This window comes from Rhinolophus ferrumequinum, chromosome 4 (assembly GCF_004115265.2).
Source record: "Rhinolophus ferrumequinum isolate MPI-CBG mRhiFer1 chromosome 4, mRhiFer1_v1.p, whole genome shotgun sequence".
NCBI classification, from domain to species: Eukaryota; Metazoa; Chordata; class Mammalia; order Chiroptera; family Rhinolophidae; genus Rhinolophus; species Rhinolophus ferrumequinum.
The window spans coordinates 84272031-84294740 of NC_046287.1; the positions used below are offsets into that span (position 1 = coordinate 84272031).

The following is a 22710-nucleotide window of genomic DNA, read 5'->3' on the forward strand; positions in this document are numbered from 1 at the left end:
CACAGAAAAATGTATCAAGTTAATATTGTTATTTCTATTTCCCCAATCACCACTGAGGTTGGTTGCTTCCATTTTTCACTAAAATGACCATTCATATTTCTTTCACTGTTTAATTTTTCATGGTTCATGATTTTTTATTTGGTTGATTTCCATTTTCAATTTGAGAGGAAGTACTGTTATATATGTATGGCATCTTCTCCGAAAGCATTCACGCAGGTAGACGCTCGTGCACACAACAAAGAAGAAATCTGTCCTAGAAGCTGTTCTCACAAGTCAGCTGCCAGTCAAGAAACCTGCCATGAGATCCTCCTGTCCTACAGTGTCTCCCATGGAAAAGGAAGTCCGGACCCTGAAACTCCCGGGAACCGGCGGAAGCCCGCTAGGCCCGCCCTCCACAAGCCCCTCCCCTGACCCCGCCCCTCCCTAGGCCCCGCCCCTCCGAGCAAGCAGCTTCCTACCAACCCGGAAGCAGATTCCCTAGCTCTAGCGTCGGGTGCCTCGGGGTGAGTTTTACTGTTTCTAGTTGGTACTCGCACGCTGATTCCTCCGACGCCGCGGCCCCCACACCCGGAGCCCAGTGTCCTGGACGCATTACCGACCCGCACCCGCCAGCCCCGTCTAAGGGAGCCCCGCCTTGTCAGCAGCCGCTCTCCTGCCGGGTCGGGATCCGCGTCAGTTTCAGGTAAAATAGCTCCGCGACCGGACGCCGCCGGGACCTTTCTGCCTTGGCTCCTTCACCGTTTCCCCTCTCCGCCCCGCGCGGTGTCTGGAGGTGGATTCGCGGTTCCTGGGGGCAGCTCAGGTCGCCCCGCCGTCCCTCCCTTGGGTTCTGCAGAGCCGTCCTCCTCCCCATCTTGCCGTCGTTCTGGGGCCCAGTCCTGCTGCCCCTCGACCCCCCCTTCCCAGTCCCCACCTCGGGGAGGCCCCTGAGCCTCGTATTGGGGCGCTCACCCGCCCCTGCCCTGTGACCCCGAACCCATCCCACTGGCCGTGCCTGTCAATGTGTGTTTACGTTCCCGCTGTCCCACTGGAAAGTGTGCTCTTCCTGGGCAGGGGCATCTTTATTCTATTCCTGTGAGTGCGGAGGTGAGGCGTGTGATGAGGGTCAAGAGAGACCAGAAGAGAAGCAGAGAGACAGTGAGTCAGGGAGGGTGAGGGAGAAACGGGGGAAGGTGGGTCCGGTGGACTTGGAAAGACACATGAGAGTGAAAGAGAGTGATCTGGGCAAGAAACAGTGAGATAAATGGAAATAGACAAAAAGACGATCAGCAGAGAGATGAACGAGGACAGACTAGGAGGAAGGGTCTGACCAGCAGTAGCAGTGGGCAAGAAAAGGGTAGATCCCAAATTCATTAGTTTTTTTTCTTAATTTCCAATTTTCAGTCCCTTTTAAATGTATTGTGTCCGATTCAGATTATGAGGTCTCAATGGTTTTCCAGCCTTTATTATATGTTCACGGCATTCTTTGGTGCTTAGCAAATAATTTTACACTATTTCAATGTGGTCTTGGTAAGGATATTGATGATTTTTTTACATTAACAGTCAAAACCTAAGTTAACTAATATTCGATATCTTCCTCCCCTTGTCGTCTGCTAACTTAGCGAGATGTGAACTAAAGTTTCCAACTAAATATGTGTGCTCTTTGCCACGTCTCTGAAAATGATCAAGGATGAGCTGGATTGCCGTGGGGTATTTTTTGGAAGAGAGCTCATCTGTTCATGGAGAATAAATTGCTCAGAGCTGTTTCCATTGCTGACCTTCTTTCATGTGTTCCAGTGCTACTAATTAGATACTAATTCTGACATTCATAATGTTTGATAGTTTAATGTGATGTTCTGGAAAAGGGAAATGAAAAACTTGAGATCATTGTAATTAAAACCATGAAAAAGAGGTGGCTCTTGCTCAGTAGTATGAAATATGATCTGTAATTTTTAATGGCAGGGGTGGGAAGGGCAGACACTGCCGCTGTCCCGTCCCCATGTCATTCCTGTGAAGACAGTGCTGGTTCCTCTCTACTGGCCTGCCCTGCAGACCTCCTTGCCTGCTCCACAGTTACAAGGCAGCTTGACAGGGGAGGGCCCAGACTTTTCAAACTGAAGTATCTTCAGAGTACATCCAAAGTATCTCCAGTGAGGAGGGAGGAAGGGGCACTGACTCTGTGAAGGAAGCTTGGAGAAGGAGTAAGAATGCTGTTTGGGGGTTAAAGATCCAGAAATGGGAGGGAGACTGAGAGGCTAAGGAGCCGGAGGAAACTTGTTTGGTACATACTTAACCTTATTAAACTTCTTGCAACATTTTTAGAGTGGATATAAAAATACCAGTTTTGTTGAGCTTCTCTTCAAGCCATGATATCTATGACATGCTTAATATCTTGTCTGAGATACTATAAAAGATTAACAGTCATGGCAAAAAGTTATTTTTTAAGTTCATAATCTCCAATGCGTGGTAGAAACTTTATTAGACAATATTAATATTTTCTTTAGCGGCATACATTAGAAACAAACGTATCTAGGGGCAGCAGAAATTGTCATTGAAATCCTAGTTTCTGTCAGAAAGGTAAGTGATACATGAAAACATCAAATTTAATGTAAAAAAAGCCTCTTGCCTGGGTTTTGTTTAATTGCTGTGTGGTTTTCAAACTGGTTGATTATTTGTTGACTGTACATTTTGCTCATTCAAACAGGATATTCTAGAATAAGCAGGCATTTTGATTTCCTGTGTAATCCACATTCATGTCATAGCAACTATCATCTTTTTTCTTTTAAAAATATTAAATGGATTTTGTTTAGATGTGTTAATTGTTCCAAAATGTTGAAATACAAGTGAGCAAAGAATAATAGAATATAAAAATATATATGGAAAACAATCTGTCATTCAGAGTCAGCTCTTATGTAAGTTGATTTAAATATGTTTGTGTGTGTGTGTGTGTGTGTGTGTCTCTCTTCCAGAGAATCTGGCCTACCAGAAGGTGGCCAGACTCAGGGACCATGCCCTGCCCCTCAGCCCTCCAAAGCCCCTGCTACTCTGAACATTAAGGCTACGGCACTTTCTCGGCCCTGAATGTCTTGTTGCACTTTCTGACTTCTGTTCCACCTACCATCTTCAGGTATGTACTTCTGGCATCTTGCTTCTGAGCCTGGGGCTGTTGGTGGGTGACTGGATTGGTTCTTCCTCACCCTCCTTCGTGTTGAAGGTCTAGAGAGCATTGTGAGCGGTTCCCTGGTTCTGAGGCGTAGTACTTAGAAAATACTGCGAAGGCTCCACAGGGCAGGAACCTCCTGTCTAATCTTCCATGCTTGTTCCGTCTATTCCTGGGCCCCAAGGTGTCTTAGGAAATTTTTCATTGAGCCTGGCTGGCAGTGGGTGCTCTTCCTGGGCCTTGAATGCAGTCATGAGTGGTGGCTCATCCCTGAGGCTCAGGCAGTCCAAGACGCCCTCGTCCAGTCTCCCCTGTCAAAATGGCTACTCGGGATTCTGGAAGGAAACTTGGAAAATATGTGGACACTCATTTCTAGAAAGGGCACCAGGAGTGACCTCAAGGCATCTGTGTGTCTGTGTGTATTTTGGGGAATCCTCTGTAGTTCCCTTCAGTAAACCTGGCACCCTGAGTGGATAGCGAACTCTAATTTAGTGTTTCCTAACAACAGTAGTGATAAATCATAATTGTCATAATTACAATCATGGTAATTAACAGCAATAATGACAGTGGTCTTTGTGGTGAGTGCAATAATAATAAGAAGAAATCTAAGGAGATGGGAGAATAGAATCCAGACCTCCACGAGTGAATGACCAGATACCCAGAGCAAGACTTGGGGTGGTTTGCCTTAAAGTCCTAAGTCTGCTCCTTGTAATATGTTCCTTGAAGTCAAAGGACAAGCAGCAGGAGGGAAAAAGAAAGACTGGAAGTTCTCGGAGATCACCTGTAGGTGAGGCTTGCTGGGAAGAGAGGAGGCCCAGGTTCAGGGCCTGCCTGCCACCCCGACACCCATCCCCATCCTGGAGCCTGGACATCTGGCAGGCAGGGGGGCCCCCTGGAAGGCAGGCGGATTGGTGACCCACTCCCTACCCCCCTACAAGGAACATTAAGCCCCAGTACTGTCTCAGCCCTCAGTACCAGCTGCCTTTCTGCCATCTGCTCTTTTCAGCCCTTCAATATCTGCACACGTCTTACTATATCTCTGCCTGGGGCAGCTGGAAGATGCCATCCCTTGTCCTCTGGATGGCAAGTGGAGAGAACAGCCAGCAGGAACCGTTCCTGGAGAACTTAGAAAATCCTGTGTGTGTAAAACTGGAAATTAAATGCGAAAGTAAAAAAGGGGTAATAATTGTGAACAAAACAGAGGATGGGAAAGATTTTGAAAAATTGTAAACTACAGACCCTCAAAAATAACATACCAGAGTCAGAGCTAGATCCCATTCTATCCGGAATTGGCTTTATAAAAAACTCCATGAGATCCTCCATGATAGAAGAAGTGTTTATTTAAGAAATGATGCAGTAACACATGGTGACCCCCCAGCAAGAAAATATAGCTGAGCCAGAAACTCCTCTTAAAAATGCCATGAGGTATTGGATAACTACATAAAGCAGGAAATTCATATTAATTTTCTGGTATAAAAACTTCAAAAAAGGCACACCATATGAATATTCATCACACAGAGGTGCTCAAACAAACGGATACAGCTATATGTACATAGGTCACAGAGATATAGATGGATGTGGGACAATAGCTTTCTATATGGCATGGAAAGGCAAAGCATTTAACCAAGGATGTAATCATGTGAAAATGCCTTGCTTCATCTCCTCTGACTGGTAACATTAACCAGAGTGAAAAATTCTACTTCATATGAGGATGCAAGAAAATTATCCTCATACATTTCAGATAGAGCCAGAAAGTGTGCTACATTTGGGGTTTAGCAACCAGGCAATATCTGTTCACTTTGAAAATACTCATGAGCCCACAACTAGCAATGCACCTTCTGTGACTGTCCTTCAAAGTAATAAACTCATAATTAAGAATGTCAAGCAAAGACATTCATGTTGACGTTATTGTTATGAAACAGAAGAAACACTAAGAATTCTGCACTGAGCAAATGGTTAATAATTTGAGGTTCGCTCTTGTTTCGAAACAATAAAAAATTATGGAATTATTATGTCTCTGGCAGAACACTCAGAGAGCATTCCAGCCTGTGCCTTTTTTCCCCAATTTTTTTTTATTGTGGTAAAATACATATAACATTTACCATCTGAACCATTTTCAAGTGTACAAGTCAGTTGTATTAAGTATATTCATGCAGTTGTCCAAACTGTCACTACCATCCACCCCCAGAACTCTTTCGTTTTGCCAAAACTGAAACTATATCCATTAAAAACTCCCCATTTCCTCCTCTCCCTACCCCCTGGCAACCACCAACCTACTTTCTCACTGTTTGAATGTGACTCTAGGTAACTCAGATAAGTGGAATCACAGTGTTTGTTTTTATGATTAGCTTATTTCACTTCGTATAATATTCTAAGGTTTATTCATGTTGTAGCATGTGTCTGAATTCCCTTCCCTTTTTTAGGCTGAATAATATTCCATTATATGAATATGACACATTTTGCTCATCCATTCATCTCTAGCCTGTGGGTTTAACTGAGAAACATAATATTTATTGAAGTGTTTTAAAGTGTGAAAGTTTTGAAAGATAACTGATAGCTGGATTTCTCTACTTCTGTACATGACAGCTTATTAGCCTGGATGAGTTGGAGAGGGAAGAAGGATGAGATAAATCCACCTCCACTTAAAGACACCATTTTGTCAAAGAAATATTCTTATAGAGACAAGACATTTTTTCTAGAGTATCAGGCATGCCTCTGACAGCCTCCCTGGGTCTGCATATCAGCACAGACTTGTCAGTACCTTCAGAAGTATTTCAGAAGACTCATCTGTGAACTGATGTCAGCAAAAATGATGCCCAGGAATTAACAGGGACCAAAAATTGGAGTGGGATTAGATGGGTAGGATTAGGAGAACTGCTGATGAATGGACTCTACCCTCACCCTTGGGTTAAAAAGGTAATGAGAAAAGGCAACAGCTGGAAATAAAAGTCCAGAGTGTTTTTTTGTTTTTTTTTAATTCAAATTTAACACTGGGAGATGCTGTAACATACTTCATTGCTAAGCAGATGGATCATATTGAGAGGGAATAGTTTAAGATAAAGTGTATTTTTTATAAGTGATAACATAAAATTCATGATGTGACAGGAAATAATGGGACCCAAGCATAAAAGTAGAGATAAAGAACGTAGCTGGGATTACAAGCAATTTCTCTCTTGTTAAGGGGTAGATGGCATAAACAATGGATTGTGAGTACTGGCATACTTTAAAATGTAATGGTTGGAAAATCTACCTCCAAAATTATCCGATTCATTTGAGAAGTAAGTTACAAACCATCTGATGAATGTAAGAGGAAAGACGGGTCTGTGAAAATCCATCGGTCATACCAAAGGTTTGAAATACTATTTATTTTGCGTGGAAGTTGGAACTGGCATGCAAGACTTAATAATATTGTCAGGCATTTTTGAGAAATGACCAAAATTACCTAATGGCATATTTACTGTGTCCCCTGGTAGAATTACTTCATTTTGGGAGCCAGAAACCTTAAGCCAGAAGATTTTATCTCTGCACGCATAGGGATTGCACTTAAATATATAATTCAATTGTGTATGATGACGACATAACTTTACTACATTGTGCTATGAATTTACATGTTTTAAATTTTCCTACTAGGCAAAAAGTTATGTTATCTTCCCATTTTAATTGGATAGCTAATAAATTCTTAACATGTTCTTGAAAATACTATGTAGCCAATGTTACTATGTAACACTCCTCTCCATACTGGTAGCATAGTTTATTTTTGTCACATCAAAGTGTATCTTGCAAATTTTCTTATTTATTCATCTTCCATTTTTTTTAAATCCAGATTTCCTCTAGGGAATTTGAATTTTATGTCCATAGAATCCCAGTGTGTCTGGTTCTCCGCTATATTTATCTTTAGACGTTTGTCATATCAAAGTAATATCTTACAATCTTTAAATTTTATTGTGTCAACATTTACTCCATCAGTCTCATGTCCTATTTTTGACTGTGTTCTTTTTCTATTTTTGTCTTGAATCTATTCATTATTTTAACTACCTCCCCAGGATTCTAGATCTGTGCTGTCTAATACAGAAAGCACCGGTTGCATGTGGCTGTTAAATTTGTATTAATTAAAATTAAATAACTACTTAATAGCCTCAGTAATGCTAGCCAAATTTCAGGTGTTTTGTAACCACATATACCTGGTAGCTGCTGTACTGTACAATGCAGATACAGAGCATTTCCTTCATCACAGACAGTTCCATTAGTCTCCATCTTACATTTTTATTCTACTTTTCTGGCTTATCTTTGTTTTCTACTTCTCCATGTTACTTCCCTCTTATGGATTTCTTCAAATGAATTTTTCATTTTATTAACTTCTTGAGATAGGTGTTTATACCGTTTTTGTAATCCTTGTTTAATTAACAAACATTTAAGACAAAATTTTCTAAGAATAATGTTTTAGCTTTGTTCCATTGGTACTTTTACATAATATGTTCAAGTATTAATTTTCATAATGTACATTTAAAAATTTTTATGACAAGATTACTTAAAAGAGATTTCCCTTTTAATTTTCAGTTGACATTGTATCTTCTGTGGTTGTCATGTTCTGGTCTTCTTTATTAAATTAAGTCATAAAATTATTTTTGTCATATCATTCCTTTGTTTTCTTTATCAGTAACATGAATTTTATAGTTGTGGGCTTGTCTTTCACAGCTTTCAGTTTCTTTCTCATCCTTTCAATAGTTTTCACTTAATCCTTTTCTTTTGCTCATTTTAAAGCCTGTCATCCACATGAATGAGAGATTTTTTCACATTGTATCTTTTCCTTTCTCTTATTTCCCAATGTGGTCTCTTCTCTTAAATGGTTTTTAGTATATTTTTGAAAGTTTTGGAGCTTTGCAAAGTCATTTTTCCTACTCTTGTAAATCTTTAACTTTCATTCTTGTATTTCTGCTTTGAAGTTCTAATTAATGTTTTTAATTATTTTGTAATCCATCCATTACTAAAATTATTGGCTAATTTTTAAATGATATTCTGCTCCAGGGCAAAGGATTTCTTGATTATGAATACTTAATTACCTTTTTACTCCTACCTCTTTGATACTTTAGCCTTTTTAATAGTTACTGCATTGATTACCTTTTTTTCAAGTAATTTTCACTGAATTCTCCTTAAACCACATGATGAATTCATGGTGATAGTTTGGAAAGGAATATGTGTCAGGATTGTGCTGTAGCAGGAACTCTTCCTGGCTCAAAATAACAATTATTTAACACAGGACATTTGGAAAGTTAGTGGGACCTTGTTGGGGTTTTCTATTATCTAAGAAAGATCAGCTCTTGAGGGGTTGCTTTTTATTTACAGTTCGTAACCACTCATGACCTTCTTTGATGTGTGCCAGTGGAAGCATGGACAAAGCACAGTGATACCTACATACGTTCTTCCCACTCGTAGGGCTGTTCTGTTTCACGTGCTTAGGGGTTCCCTGGGTATCCCTATATTTCATTAGAAGAAAAGTTCTAAAGGTAAAAAATTATTTTACATTTCAGTCTAAATTTGTCTTCAAGTCAAAACCCAACATAATCCCATAGGCAATCCGTATTAGTTTTGCTAGATCTTCCTTCTCTCATATTCTCTGGATAACTCAAATTGGTAAACCATATTTATAATATCTTTCGGGCATTGTGGATATTGGCTACCTTCCCCCAGTTATCAGATCCTTACATTAATCTGGGGCTTCTCTTTCAGATCTGATTGAAAGCTTTGTCCTCCCTGTTGGGTGACTGACAGGAAAATAAGAGGAAACAGTGCCCAGAATCCAGCCACCATCTCTCAGACGTTTAAACAACTCTCCAGTTGCTCAGACCCCTTAACTCAACCCTGGAGGCAAAGGATTCAGATTCATCATCACAGTACATGCATACAACAGGCAGAGAGCAAAGCTCGGTAACCACCTTGACATTGCCTGTTTCTGTGATGCTGAAGACATTCTCCTTCCTGTACATTACAGAGAAGATTCAAATTTCCAGGTATGGACCAATGTGTAGGAGGAGGGGTGTTCTCACTATTATGAGAAGAGCAGGTACCTCAGAGCTCATGGTAGAGGCAGGTGTTTAAGGGGTGTAGAGCATAGGGCCCAGTCCAAGCGCTCTGAAAGGGAAAACACTGTATAAGAGCTCAGGACACAATTGGAGCAGGGTATCCAACCACTTTCTGGCCTTGTAGCGATGGAGGAGGACAGCAAGGGTTCAGAGGTAGAACCTTGGGCCCTCTCTGTTTTAGAGATGAATGTCAGTTTTCTCCCTCTACAGAGTTTGTAGGCTTTGGAAGATGCTCGTTGAACATTCTGCACTATGGAGATGTGTACCTGACACCTTGCAGGGTATGTATGGGCTCTACTTGGGAAAATGCTTGAGGGGCTCCGTGGTGTACCTGGGATGGCAGTTCTCACACAGAAGCCATCCCAGTCTCCTTGAGGGGGTACACATAATGTTTCGTTGGAGTTCTGATATTGTCCAACGGCATTGAACATCAATCATTCCACTTCCTGTTGAAGGCAGTTGATTTTAGTCCCTTAATCGTCAGAATGTTTGGCTATTGCAGGGAGAGGCCCCCGTTATAAGGCATCTTTTCTAGAGGTACATGGGACCAGGGTTCCAGTCACTGAGTGTGGGAGGCTACCTGATCTGAGGTGTAAATGGTTCTGAAATAATTCCTGCGTTAATCAAGGAAGTTGGCAAGAAGATGTAAGTAATTACAGCAGCGACTCACAGTGTTCCAAGTGTGAGCACTTTACACTCATTACTCCATTTTTACCTCTCAACAATCCTGTGAAGGAGTAGGGGCCATCTCTCCATTTGTACATCACCAGCATGTGGGGAAGCCTGGCTGGGGCCCTGGTAGGCTGAGTCCATAGCCTGGGCCCTTGGCCTCTGAGCTCTCCAGCTCCAGGAGAAACTAGTTCAACATTCTTTGGCCTCAGGGCACTAGAACGTCGCGATGCTGATGGTGACAATGATGATGATGATGGCAGGTTTTTAAAAATCAAATGCTTGTACTTAAATGAATATGTACTTCTTGGTTTTCTTCAAAAACAGTTTGTTCTTTTACATCTCTGTATCTACATATATCTTGAGATGTTATTAGTTTTTCAGATGTTTGATATTTTTAAGAACAGTTAAAGCACATCCTATTTATAGGAAAAGCTAAATTATTTATTGTGTGAAGCTCTAACATTTTGAAACTTGTATTTTACAGTTCCTAATCATTAGCTAAATCTGACTTGAAGAGACCTACAGTGAAATGGTTTTCTATTTCTTGGTGGTAAATTATGTACACTCTAGATACCTGAATAATAGGTCTTTTGAATATATATTTTAAGCACAAGTGTTTCTCCTTATATAGAGTCGCCCTAATGCTCACAGCATGAAAGATATTAATAGATTATAAGTCCTCTTAAAGAGCAGGATCAATCTCTTAGCTTTTCTATAGTATTGCCCATAACAACCAACACCCACAAAATAGTGACACTTCGAGGAAAAGAGATGAAGGTTGCCTTTGAGACTTTTAGAAAAATAAAGAATTAAAGGACATAATCTTTTGGTGAAATAATAGACAAATAGATCATTGAAACATACTACCGAGCCTAGAAATAAACCTACACAAATATAGTCTTTGTGTGGTTATATCTGATATTTGACAAAGAAGCGAAAACAATACAACGGAGGGAAAAAAGTCTTCAACAAGGGGAGGGTAACAACTGGATATCCACATACAAAAAAATAAATCTGGACACAGACGTTACACCGTTTTCAAAAATTATCTGAAAATATATAATCAACCTAAATAAAAAAACAAACTATAAAACTCCTAGAAGAAAACATAGGAGAAAAATCTAGGTGAATTTGGGTTTGACAATGACTTTAGATCAATACCAAAGGCATTATCTATGAAAGAAATAATTGATAAGCTGGATTTGATTGAAATTAAAAACTTCTACTATGTGAAAAACACTGTCAAGAAAATGAAAAGACAAGCCACAGGCTGGGAGAAAATATTTGCAAAACATATTTGATAAAGGACTGTTATCCATAACGTATAAAATATTCTTAAAACTGAACAATAGGAAAATGAACAATCCCATGAGAATGGGCAAAAGATCTGAACAGGCAATTCACCAAAGAAAACATACAGCTGGGAACTAAGCATATGAAAAAATGCTCAACATATAAAGTCATTCGGGATTTGCAAATCAAAATAAAAGTGAGATACCACTAGATGCCTATTAGAAAATCCACAATACTGAGAACACCAAATGCTGGTGAGAAGCAACTGGCATTCTCATTCTTTGTTGGTAGGATTGCAAACTGGTACAGCCACTTTGGAAGACAATTTAGAAGTTTTTTTACAAAATTAAACATACTCTTACTATACTATCCTTCCGTCATGTTTCTTGCTCTTGATGCAAATGAGTTGGAAAACATGGGGACAAGAATCTGCCCGTGAATAATTTATAGCATCTTTATTCATAATTGCCAAAACTTGGCAGCATCGATGCTGTCCTTCCTTAGGACAATTAATTTGGATAAATAAATTGTGGTATATCCAAACAATGGAATATTATTCAGCAGTTAAAAGCAATGAGCTATCAAGCCATGAAGACACATGGAGGAACTTTAAATGCATGTCACTAAGTGAAAGAAACCAATCTGAAAAGGCTACGTATTGTGTGATTCCAACTATATGACATTCTGGAGAAGTCAAAACTATGAAGATAGTAAAAAGATCAGTGGGGTGGTGGGGAGGAATGAATATGCAGAGCACAGAGGGTTTTTAGGGGAATGGATCTGTTCTATACAATACTACAGTGGTGGGTACGTGTCCTTATACATTTATCCAAACCCATACAATGCAGAACACCAAGAGGGGGAACCCTAAGGTAAACTAGGGACTGTGGGTGATAATGGTGTGTCAGTGTTGGTTCATTGGCTAACAAATGTTCCACTCTGGTGGGGCATGTTGATAATGGGGCAGACTGTTTGTGGGGACAGGAGGTATATGGGAACTGTCTGTACTTGCCCCTCAATTTTGCTTTGAACCTAAAATGACTCAAAAATGAAGTGTTTTCAGAAAAAGAATGAAAGGACATCATGTTTTCCTTAATTGCATCTATATGATTTACCTAGTTAGTGAGAAAATGTTATGTTCAAAAAGGCATGCCTTGATGAGATTTATATTGACTGGCATCTAGATTAATCAAAGTGCACCTTTAGATTTATATGATTGATGAGGTTATCAACTGCTTATAAAGATAGATCAACCATCAAAAGACTGACTTATCTAGAAAAGAAAGAAGTTCTGAGGTCCTTTGTGTGGCGACTGCATCAATAAAGGGTGGCTTCATTGGCTTTTCCATCTATTTAAGTTTTGTTAAGTACTGGAGAGAATTTTTACCAGGATAGACAGACTCCTTTGTTTCAAAAATGAATTTACAATGGGAAAATAATTGCTTGACTGCAAGCATTAGGGGGCAGGCAACCTTGAGGACAGGTTTTCCTTATTGTGGACATGAAATTCCTCTGTATTTATAATTTATCATGGTCAAGGGAAGCTTCCCTAATCTTACCATTCCTTTGTTGATTTTTCTGCATTTAGATAGTGGGGGGATAGAGCATGCATGAATGAATGCATGAATGCATGAATGCATGCATGAATGAGTGAATGAATGATAGATGAGCAGCCTGAAAGAATAGTAGAGTTCTATTTATTTCAAAGCAGAGGGAAAGGAAAAGACTCTGGTTTCAGTTCAGTGAAAGTATCTCTGTGTAATTGAGATTTAAACTGAAACTGAAGTAAATGTGTGTGGGGTGGGAAGTTTGTGTATATGGATTAGGGTGGAAATGAAGGCTGATAATAGTGACCTTTGTAGAGATAATAATGTATTTTTTTGGTTCAGCAAAGTCATGTAAAATAGTCAGATGTCTGATGGAGCCATTAACTAAAATTGGAGAGTAGAGGAGAATGATTTTTATATTTGGAGCGGTGGAGGTATTGTCCTGAGAAATATTTCATTTTAGGTGTAAGTTTGCAAGCATCGGTAATAGCTCAGAAGTGGAATCCAGACAAGAAATTGGTCACTTTCAATTTAGAAATAGCAGTAGAAGAAATTGCAGCAATTGCATAGATGCGTGAATCTGCCAGGACACTGTATAAAAAGAAAATGGGGAGTCTTGAGACCTGCCAATAGCACTGAGGAATTCTTTGTAGATGACTTGGGAGTAGGACTGGTTATAGAAGAGACTGAAGACATAGATGAGATGGAGGTGTCCTATAAGGAAGGCTAGGAAAATACCTTAAAAAGAGGTATTTGTTTCCAAGTAAGGTTTTATTTATAGGGAGATAACTGACAATATTAACAATATGTATTTATAAAATAATCATTGGTGGTCTTTGCAAATCAAAGGGTGAGGAAATGATAATTGCACTTCCAGTTTGATTGTGTAGAGGATAGAAGAGCAGGAACTTGAGAGAACATAGGTTCAAAATTGTGAGGAAATAAATTTCTGTTGTTTGAGCCACCCAGTCTGTGGTACTTTGTTACAGCAGCCTTAGCAAACTAATACAATCTGTGTGTAGATATCCTCATTTGCTGAAAGATGAGACTGTGTAGATTCAGAAGGCATGGAGAAGACTTGAAATATTTATGGAGTATAGAAGAATGATTTACTTCAGGATATAGTAGAGTTCCCAGATACATTTGAAAACCACTAAGAGTAATGATTCCGTGCTTAGACAGGGATCAACCCCTTGGGGTGTGTGTGTGTGTGTGTGTGTGTGTGTGTGTGTGTGTGTGTGTGTGTGTGTGTGTGTGTGTGTGTGTGTGTGTGTGTGTGTGTGTGTGTAATGCAGTCCTGAAAAAGGCAGGTACATGGAGTCACTTGCTTTTGGGATCGAAAATATGGTTAATAGTCCAAGGGAAATAAGAAAAAGTGCTGGTCTTGGTAAGTGTTGAAATGAGTAAGTGCATAATATTGGGCAAGAAAAATGAAGAGAGATATAGCCTGATGTTTGAGAGGTGACGTCAATGCACTGGAAGTTCCTATGTGGCAGAGAACCTGAGTTCTCTGTAATTTTGTGGAAATGTAAGAAGCAAAAGAGGTGGTAGTAAGAGGGAAGGGGCCTCTGATTATTGTCATAGGAGATATTCAGGTAAAACCTAGTGATGGTATGTAATTTTTAGGGAATTTGAGCATAGTAGACAGGCAGAGCAAAATATACATTATACATGGGTCATTTTCTAGCTGTGTAACTTTGTTATATTACTGAAGTTTTTGAACCTCTTCTGTTTATGTCATTTATTGGTAAATAAACTAATCAGGTTTACTGTGAGGATTAAATAAGTGAATATATGTAAATATCTAAGCATAGAGTCATGTTTGATACAAATTTATCTTTTTCTTTTTCTGGACCTCAGGTACAAATGGGTGAGTTAATCCTACTTTTGTTTATGGCATATTATCATCATTTTTTCCATGAAATACATTTTATTGGTAATGTAGGGGAGAATTTACAGTTTATAAGTGCTTTCTGTGTGTGTGTGTGTCAAACACACATTTGTGTATATTGCCTGTATATGCACATACATACACATATGTGTGTGTGTTTGTGTGTAATGAAATGCAGGGTTACTGCAGCTAATGAACATTAATATATAATAAGATTTCAAGGATTTCAGCTACTACCTTACGAAAATATGAGATGGACCCACTAGAGTTCCTCCTACACCCCAGCCGTTCTGTGTTCTCTGGGCATCCTTGGCCTAGAGGATTGAGGCAGTACATGACAGTAACATTGTGATTCATGCATGTACTCCTGCTACTTTCTGATGCAGGGGATTTTAAGGACTGGACTAACGCATGTGTGCCATTTAGCCCTCCAAATGGAGTAAGTCGTTGAATTAACTCCCGTCAAAAATAGATTCTTTAGTCGCTTGCTGTCCAAGTCCAGGGGGACTCGAGAGCAGGAAGGGAGTAAGAGTCCACAGGGCTCCATGGATGATGGAGAACCACTGCTAGTGCACAAAGCTAGAATAATGAAATCAGAAATTCCACAGTATTTATCTGCAGGTAGAAACTAAAATCTATATGTGGCATGAGGCAAGGATCACTATGCTTGGAAATCAGGGAGGCAATTGAATAACTGGATGCCGTGGCCTAATTAACAAACACAACTCAAAACTTGCGATATTCTTATCCATAAGATATCTGTATTTCTGGGGGGTTTTTGTTATCAACTATAGTCATTGTCTTCTTTCTTTTACCCTGGGGGAGGAGGAGAGTCCACTGCATTTCTCGTAGAGTACACTGCATGTTTGTTGGTTAGACTGGGAGTCACAGCCAGGTGAACACTGGGGCTTCATGACATGAGGGTCTGGAAATTGTGCATACGACTGGAGTCACATGGCTTCTTTCTCTGTCCCCAGCTTTGCCTGCTTAGTGCTTGGACTGTCTGTGACTGAAAACCAGAGAAAGACAGCTGGCAACTGAGTTATTGACAATGCAGCCATTGGTGAGTAGGGAATGCCTCTTTCTACTGAAATGACACCACTGTTGACAGCAGTGGGCAGATTTCTCCTACACTAGCATCAGTGTTCTAAGCGCAATCAGGAAGTACTCAAGGATTTGAGCCCAGTGAAATGTCTCCCGCACTCCGAGATGGATATAATGGGTCACAGCCCCTCAATAGCTAATACTCTGCCTAACATCATGCTAATTGACTCCAGCAGGTTGTGTATTTACAGAGGAGATAAAAGAAGTTTTCTTTCGCAGTTCAGCCCATAGCCACATTGGGAAATAATTCACTCATCAGTCACATGATTGAGGGCTGTGGTGTTAATAGAGATGGGCGAGGAGCAGAACATTAGGGTCCAATAGGGAGCAGTGGTTTGGTCCTGGGTGAGGGCTGTGACGTGTTAGAGGGAGCACGAGAGAAGTTTAGACCAGAGAAAACATGAGGAATCATTTATTTATTTTCAATTTTAACTTTAAAGTTTTGATACAATATATGTGTACTTTTGGAAACTTCTTAAAAAGATAACTAAAATTTTCATTATCATCCTTGTCTCCCGTCACACAGTTTACGTTTTGTAATTAACCTGCTTTTCATATTTGGTCACTGGAATTAATATACAGGGAAGAGTATGTCCTTAATTGTGGCTGCTTATACAGGAGAGGGAGTAGAGTAGAATAAAATTTAAGGCCCTCTGGAAATTTTTGAAGAGCTCGATAGACCAAAATCAATCAAAAAGCTTCTTTTATCCTTTAGCATGGAGATAAGAAAAAGCTACAGGAGAAACAGTGATAACTGGTTTGAGGTCCCAGAGACAATTGAGAATGGGAGGCGTCATCCCACAGGCAAGGTCAGGCTACGACTGTCCTTCAGTACAGCCCTGTCAGAGGGCCCTGGCCTGTGGTGCTGAACCTTCTGACCTCGGAGTTTGTTACGAACACCTAAGTCCTGTAGAGTTGAGCGAGACTACACCTACTGATACTAAGTTCTGTATGAAACTCACTCATTTCTGATGAATGCTGGAGATTGCTTCAGGGATCTTGGACGCTTCAGTGAGTAAGAGACTAATGGCTTGTATTTAATACATGTTTACTTAGGATGAACTTTATAATTAATCAACACTCATTAAATATTATTAAACCATTTCATAGACGAGGAATCTGAGGTTCAGCTAGAGGAATGATGTAATCATAGTCATGCTTCAAAAGTGGCAAGTCACGGTATTGTTTGCCTTAATGATAAGTCTGTAAAGTTACTTGATGTTAAGTAGGAAGAGAGTTTTAGTTATTAATTTTTAAAGGCAATTTTTATAATCGCATGTCTGGAAGTCATAATTGCCATTTATCAAAAAATGTCCAGGTTATATTACACCATACTCGTGATATTCCTTTATAATAAAGGTTTTTTAATTCATACTGTGTATATCTCTGTGATGTATCTGAAATGCAGATGCCAGCTCAGCACAGAATGAACTGACAGGAACTCCAAACTCAGTTTGCTCTTTCTATATACCCAGCTCCTTGGCTCCCTTCCTCAGTGTTGTCTTCTCAACCCTCATACTCTGGACATTGGCAGAGATTTCTCTGTCTAAACCAGAATATCCATGATGTTATTTTTTTTTTTTTTCTTTTTTTAGGAATCAGTGATGTTTGAAGATGTAGCTATAGACTTCACCCAGGAAGAGTGGGCCCTGCTGGACACATTCCAGAGAAAGCTGTTTAGAGATGTGATGCTGGAAACTATCAGTCATCTCGTCTCCCTGGGTGAGTCTATCAACATACACATATTTACATAGGTAGGTAGGCAGGTATTCATTTATTCTTTGAATCAACAAGTATCTAGAATAGCTTCCACACACCCACTCTCTTCTTTTCCCTGATTCTTTCATAGACCTTATAACTACACAACAGAGGATTGTTTCTTTTCATTTACTTACATCTAGTGTGTCACCCCACTAGAATGTAATCTTGATCACAGTTTAATGTATTTCTTGCTAGTCAGTCTCTAACACTCAGAACAGAGCTGGAAACTCGATGCAAACTTCTGAATGCATAAATTGATTAAATATTTTCTAAATAATTACTCTGTTCTAGTCACTATGCAGAGGTTTGATGCCAGAGTAGTGAAAATAACAGAACTCGATTATTCTTGTGTAGCTTATGTTGTTGGTACCTGTTTAAAAATAATATTCAACCCACTGTGCAGACATTTAATCTCTCCATTTTCTCCATTCTGCATTCTGTCTTTGAGTGAAAATGGGCATCAACATCCAGAGATCCTCACTATTTTGGACACATGATGTGGATTTTTTCCTGGTCTGGTGAAGGACCTTCAATGTTTTCTTTGTTCAATGTATTGTCTGGGCTGACCATCCGTGTTCTTTTTCTTCCTCAGTAGCTTGTTCTAGATTTGATGATAATGCACTTTTATTAGCATGAATCTCAAAATCCATGTACCTTTTTCCCATGAACAGGGTATCAGCATTGCAAATCAGATGTGATTTTCCAGTTGGAGCAAGGAGAAGAACTGTGGCGTGAAGAAACTGGATTTCTCCAAAGCCAGAGTCCAGGTGAGCAAAAGGTATCAGTGCCAAAAGGTATCAGGTGCCTGGTCTGTGAGAGTATGTCCTTAGAAATCCCAGATGAAGAGTTTGTTAAGTTAGTGATATTTTCTAAATTGTAGATAAGGACATTGAAGCATAAGTCTTCAAATGTCATTATTCTTTGAGTCCTCCTTCTGTTTGGTTTAAGGAAAAAGATATTAAGGAAAAAGATATTCATGTAATTATTGAAGTTAAACTTTCACATAATAACTGTTGTCCTCATCCTCCCCTTTGAAGATTTTCCCTCTCTTTACCTACCAATCATCTCATCTCCACTTTACTTATTTTATATTTCAGTCATGAAAATCTTTATAAATTGTCAATGCCCTACAATGTGTTTCTACATCCTAGAGTATTCCCCATCAAAACGCCAGTTTTTGAGACATATTCACATGGGTGGGTCTTGGTGCTTTTCAATATTTTCATTCTCCTAATGCTGTTCTAATTTTCCTTTTTTTCAATTATATTAGGCAGGCAAAGTACTATTAAAAAACAAGAAATAATAACCACACAACATATCGGCAGGAAGGACACATTTACAATCATGCCAATGGTAAGTTTCATGGATGTTGACCCTGGTCATCCAAATTAAAGACTTGGCAATGGAATATTAGTAATAGAGCCCAATTTATGTTAAGTTTGGATTAATCTTTTTCTGAGCAAAAACTTTTGGGTAGTTTGAATTTGGTGAAGAAATTAATCTGAGCCCAAAACTATATCCTGAGATCTTAGTAAAAAGGACAACTGCATGTACGTTGCTCATATGCCTAGTCTTTGAAGAAACGTACTGAATTCTTCAAAATGAATCTATAAGCTCTGGGATGTTACAAAAGAGAAAATCTTTGTGCATGGAGGGGAGTAACACACCATGTATATGCAAGTAACATTGGAAAAATTTTAATTGGAGACATTCACTGAAAGACTAATTTAGGATTCATATGTAGAGAAATGAATGTATGAACTTATGTGGGCAAGCCATTAACAGCCTTTCATTTCCTCCCCCAAAACAGAAATCGCATACTCCAGAGGATCCTGATGAAAATAATGATTTGGGAGATTTCACTCATAGTTCCACAGTGACTCAACATTTGTTAACTCACATGGAAAAGAAACCCTACATCAGCAAACAGTGTCAAAAATCCCTTAGTGACCAGTCATACCTTAACCAACATAAGCAAATTTACACTAGAGGTAGATCATATGAGTGCCATCTGTGTGGGAAAACCTTTAGTAATTGCTCTAGCCTTCGACGACATGAGATGACTCACACTGGAGAGAAACCATACGAATGCCATATCTGTGGGAATGCCTTTATTCAGAGTTCTGACCTTAGAAAACACAGTCTAACTCACACTGGAGAGAAACCATATGAATGTCATCTATGTGGGAAAGCCTTCAGTCAATCCTCTAACCTCAGACAGCATGAAAGAACACACACTGGAGAACAACCGTATGAATGTCATCTATGTGGGAAAGCCTTCAGTAAATGTTCTGCCCTTAGACGACATGAGAGAACTCATACTGGAGAGAAACCTTATGGATGCCATCTGTGTGGGAAAGCCTTCAGTCAGTGTTCTGCCCTTAGACGCCATGAGGGAACCCACAATGGAGAGAAAATTATGAATGCCTTCAGTAAATATTCTGACGTTAGATGACATGGTATTATACATGTAATGAATGTGGAAGAGACTCACACATTGAAGAAACACTGTAATAAATGTGGAAAATCCTACAGTCATCCTTACTCATTTGACATAATGAAGTTTATATGGAGGAGAATCCATATGTGTAACATCTGTGTGGCAAAACCTTCAGTCAGTGATCTGATCATAGATGACATAGAACTCACTGGAAAAATAAGGAATGCAGAAGTCTTCAGCAACAGCTCTAAAGTTTAAATACACAAAAGAATTTGCACAGGGGAGAACCCCTAGGTATGTAATCTGTGGGAATGCTTTCATTTCTAATTCATGGTTAAACAACATGAGCAAACTCCACTTGAGAGAACGCTTCGGTTTGTAATCACTGTGAACAAATACTCAGCCAAGCACAAGGCATGGTGTGCATAAGAAAACTCAGTGAAGGAATAACCATTAGAACAGGTGTGAGAGGGTAAAAACCTTGAGGAATACCAAATAATTCATCCTTGAGAAGTGATTCAATGAAAAATTATGAGAAATCCTTTATTCATACAGGAACACTTGTGGCACGTGAGGATTCAGACTGTACAAAATGCTTCTGGTATCATGAAAGAAGGGAAGTCTTCAGTGAGCACTTATTTTATAGTCAACGTTACAGTTCTCGCCCTGAGGAATAGTCCTAAAATCAAAGTAGAGAAAACTTCAGCTAGATTTCGCATCAGAAAAATCAGTCTGTGGGTAGGGGGAAACTCTCTAAGAGAGCCTTTTAACATGCTATTTGCAAATAATTCAGAATTTTGAGAAAATAACTATTCATGAGGAAAATGTGGCATGTAAATGCAAGATAGAGTGATTTGGGAATGCAGAATTCAGAATTTTGTAAGAAATTAAACTTGTTCAATTGCTTGTAAATATTTAAATAGTAAACCACGTTACTGAAAAATCTAATCTGTTGGTGAAATTCTAGTGTTCTTTATGTCGTTGTAGACACATACAGTTGAGTTGGCACTCCGTGGTATGTGGGTTAGAGATTCAGCCTAACTCTGAGTCTTCCCTTTCTCCAACAGCTCCTTTCACACAGCTCAGCCTCACTATTCCTACCAACATCAGCTATCTCCATCTGTGCCCTGGTGGTGACACAACAGGGACCTTCAGCCCACTTGATAGGTTTCTCTGTGCTAGGACCCTGGCCTAGCAGGGTTATGGGGGCAGTATCAGACATCTAGTATGAACCATTGGATAGTCCCCGGCCATGTCTCTGCCCCTGAGGAGCTCTGTGGGGTCAGACGGGTAGCTCTGCCCTTCCTGACCAAGAACTCTCCTTGGGTTTTTTCCATGACGTTTCTGATTTGAACTAAGTGGGGGCAGGAGTTCCTCCCATGGCCCCATCCCACATCTTATCAGGTGAGTCCTGAGTTACGCACCTACTCATTCCCCAAACAGCCACTGCTGTGCTTCCCCCACACAGTCCTGAAAAGAAAACTCCAGCAATTTAAAATCCCCTAACCTGTCAGGCACTGCATAAGCCCTTCTTATGATTAACTTTATGTATTTTTCCACAAGCAAAATGAAAGCTCTTACAAAGGAAGTCTCCCTTTCTTTGCCCAGGGCTTCAAAGTATATTATCCTTCTACAAGCCCCAATATTGGATCTAAACCTCAAGGGAAAATGCTCTCAAGAGATAACTCGGATGATCCGTGCTCTCAAACTGGCACAATCCCCAAATCAGCCTGAGACCAATGAAATGAGCACATCTCTGGGTGAAACTGATACATCATTATATTTTTAAAATCCCCACAAGTGATTCTACTGCCCATCCAGGGGGAAACAGTCAAGTCATGTGAGGATTTTGAGCAACTAAAATTCAACATCTTGGCACCTTGGCTGGAGAGGTAGGGGTTGTAATCAGCCAGGAACCCATGGACGTGTGAACAAGGGTTACAGAGAACAAATTAATGGTTAGAAGTTCAGACCCTGGAGACAGACCCCATGGGTTCTAATTTCCACTGGCACAGCCCATGAGATCTTGTTACTGAACCTTTCTGTGACTCAGTGTCCTCAATTCTAAGGTAGAAGTAGCTTAGTGCCTTTATTTTAGAGTTATGAGTACTACTGTGTGGTGATACTGTATATATGCACCGAGTTATTACAGGTAGTAAGTAGGCTTGTTTGCAAATAAAGGCTGCTTTACAAATTAACTTGAGATCTGGGTACACCACTTTCTCTTATTTTTATATTAAAACATTTCATAATCATTTTCTAAAAGTCAGGTTATATTATTACTACATTTAATCTGTTTGAGACAATACATAATTTAACCCCAAGCGGTAGTTAACTTTAGCTGTGATCCTGGGCAACAACTAAATGTGAGACCTGTCCGGTGGCTTAGCCAGGGATCACCCCTCTTCCCAGGGTGTCCCCAGGAGGGAGGGGTGGGTCCTGCTGCCTGCTGAGGGCGATGCCTGTGCCTCCCAGGATCCCTGTACACACTTCCTTCTCAGAGAAGTTCACGTGCCTGTGGCATTTGTCTCCACTGACCTATGTATACATAAGTATGTTGAGCCGTTTTGAGAGCAAAGGATTTGGGGGTGTTGTCCACAGGACAATTACATGACTACAGAGCGACAGAATTACACAACTAGCTTTATTTGGGTAGCACATTGACAACTTCCCTGTGAAGGGAAATCCCTGATAGGACGAGGCCTTCCAGAGGCAACTGTGGGGCCACCACCCAGAAGGAAAGAGAGCAAGGGCACTCCTGGGGGAGAGGGTTCTTCACTGTC

The 22710-nt window shown here is 39.9% G+C and overlaps 1 protein-coding gene across 1 annotated transcript; it reads left to right on the forward strand.

The window, feature by feature from the left end:
- Window positions 1-455: 455 nt before the first annotated feature.
- Window positions 456-21135, forward strand: LOC117021607 (zinc finger protein 705A). Its single transcript, XM_033104845.1, has 9 exons — window positions 456-682; window positions 2949-3106; window positions 8867-9147; window positions 9430-9500; window positions 15600-15685; window positions 17322-17448; window positions 18159-18254; window positions 18758-18840; window positions 19298-21135. Exons 5-9 carry the CDS (start codon window positions 15674-15676, stop codon window positions 19940-19942), a joined length of 963 nt encoding a protein of 320 aa, XP_032960736.1. The 5' UTR covers window positions 456-682; window positions 2949-3106; window positions 8867-9147; window positions 9430-9500; window positions 15600-15673; the 3' UTR covers window positions 19943-21135.
- Window positions 21136-22710: the final 1575 nt, after the last annotated feature.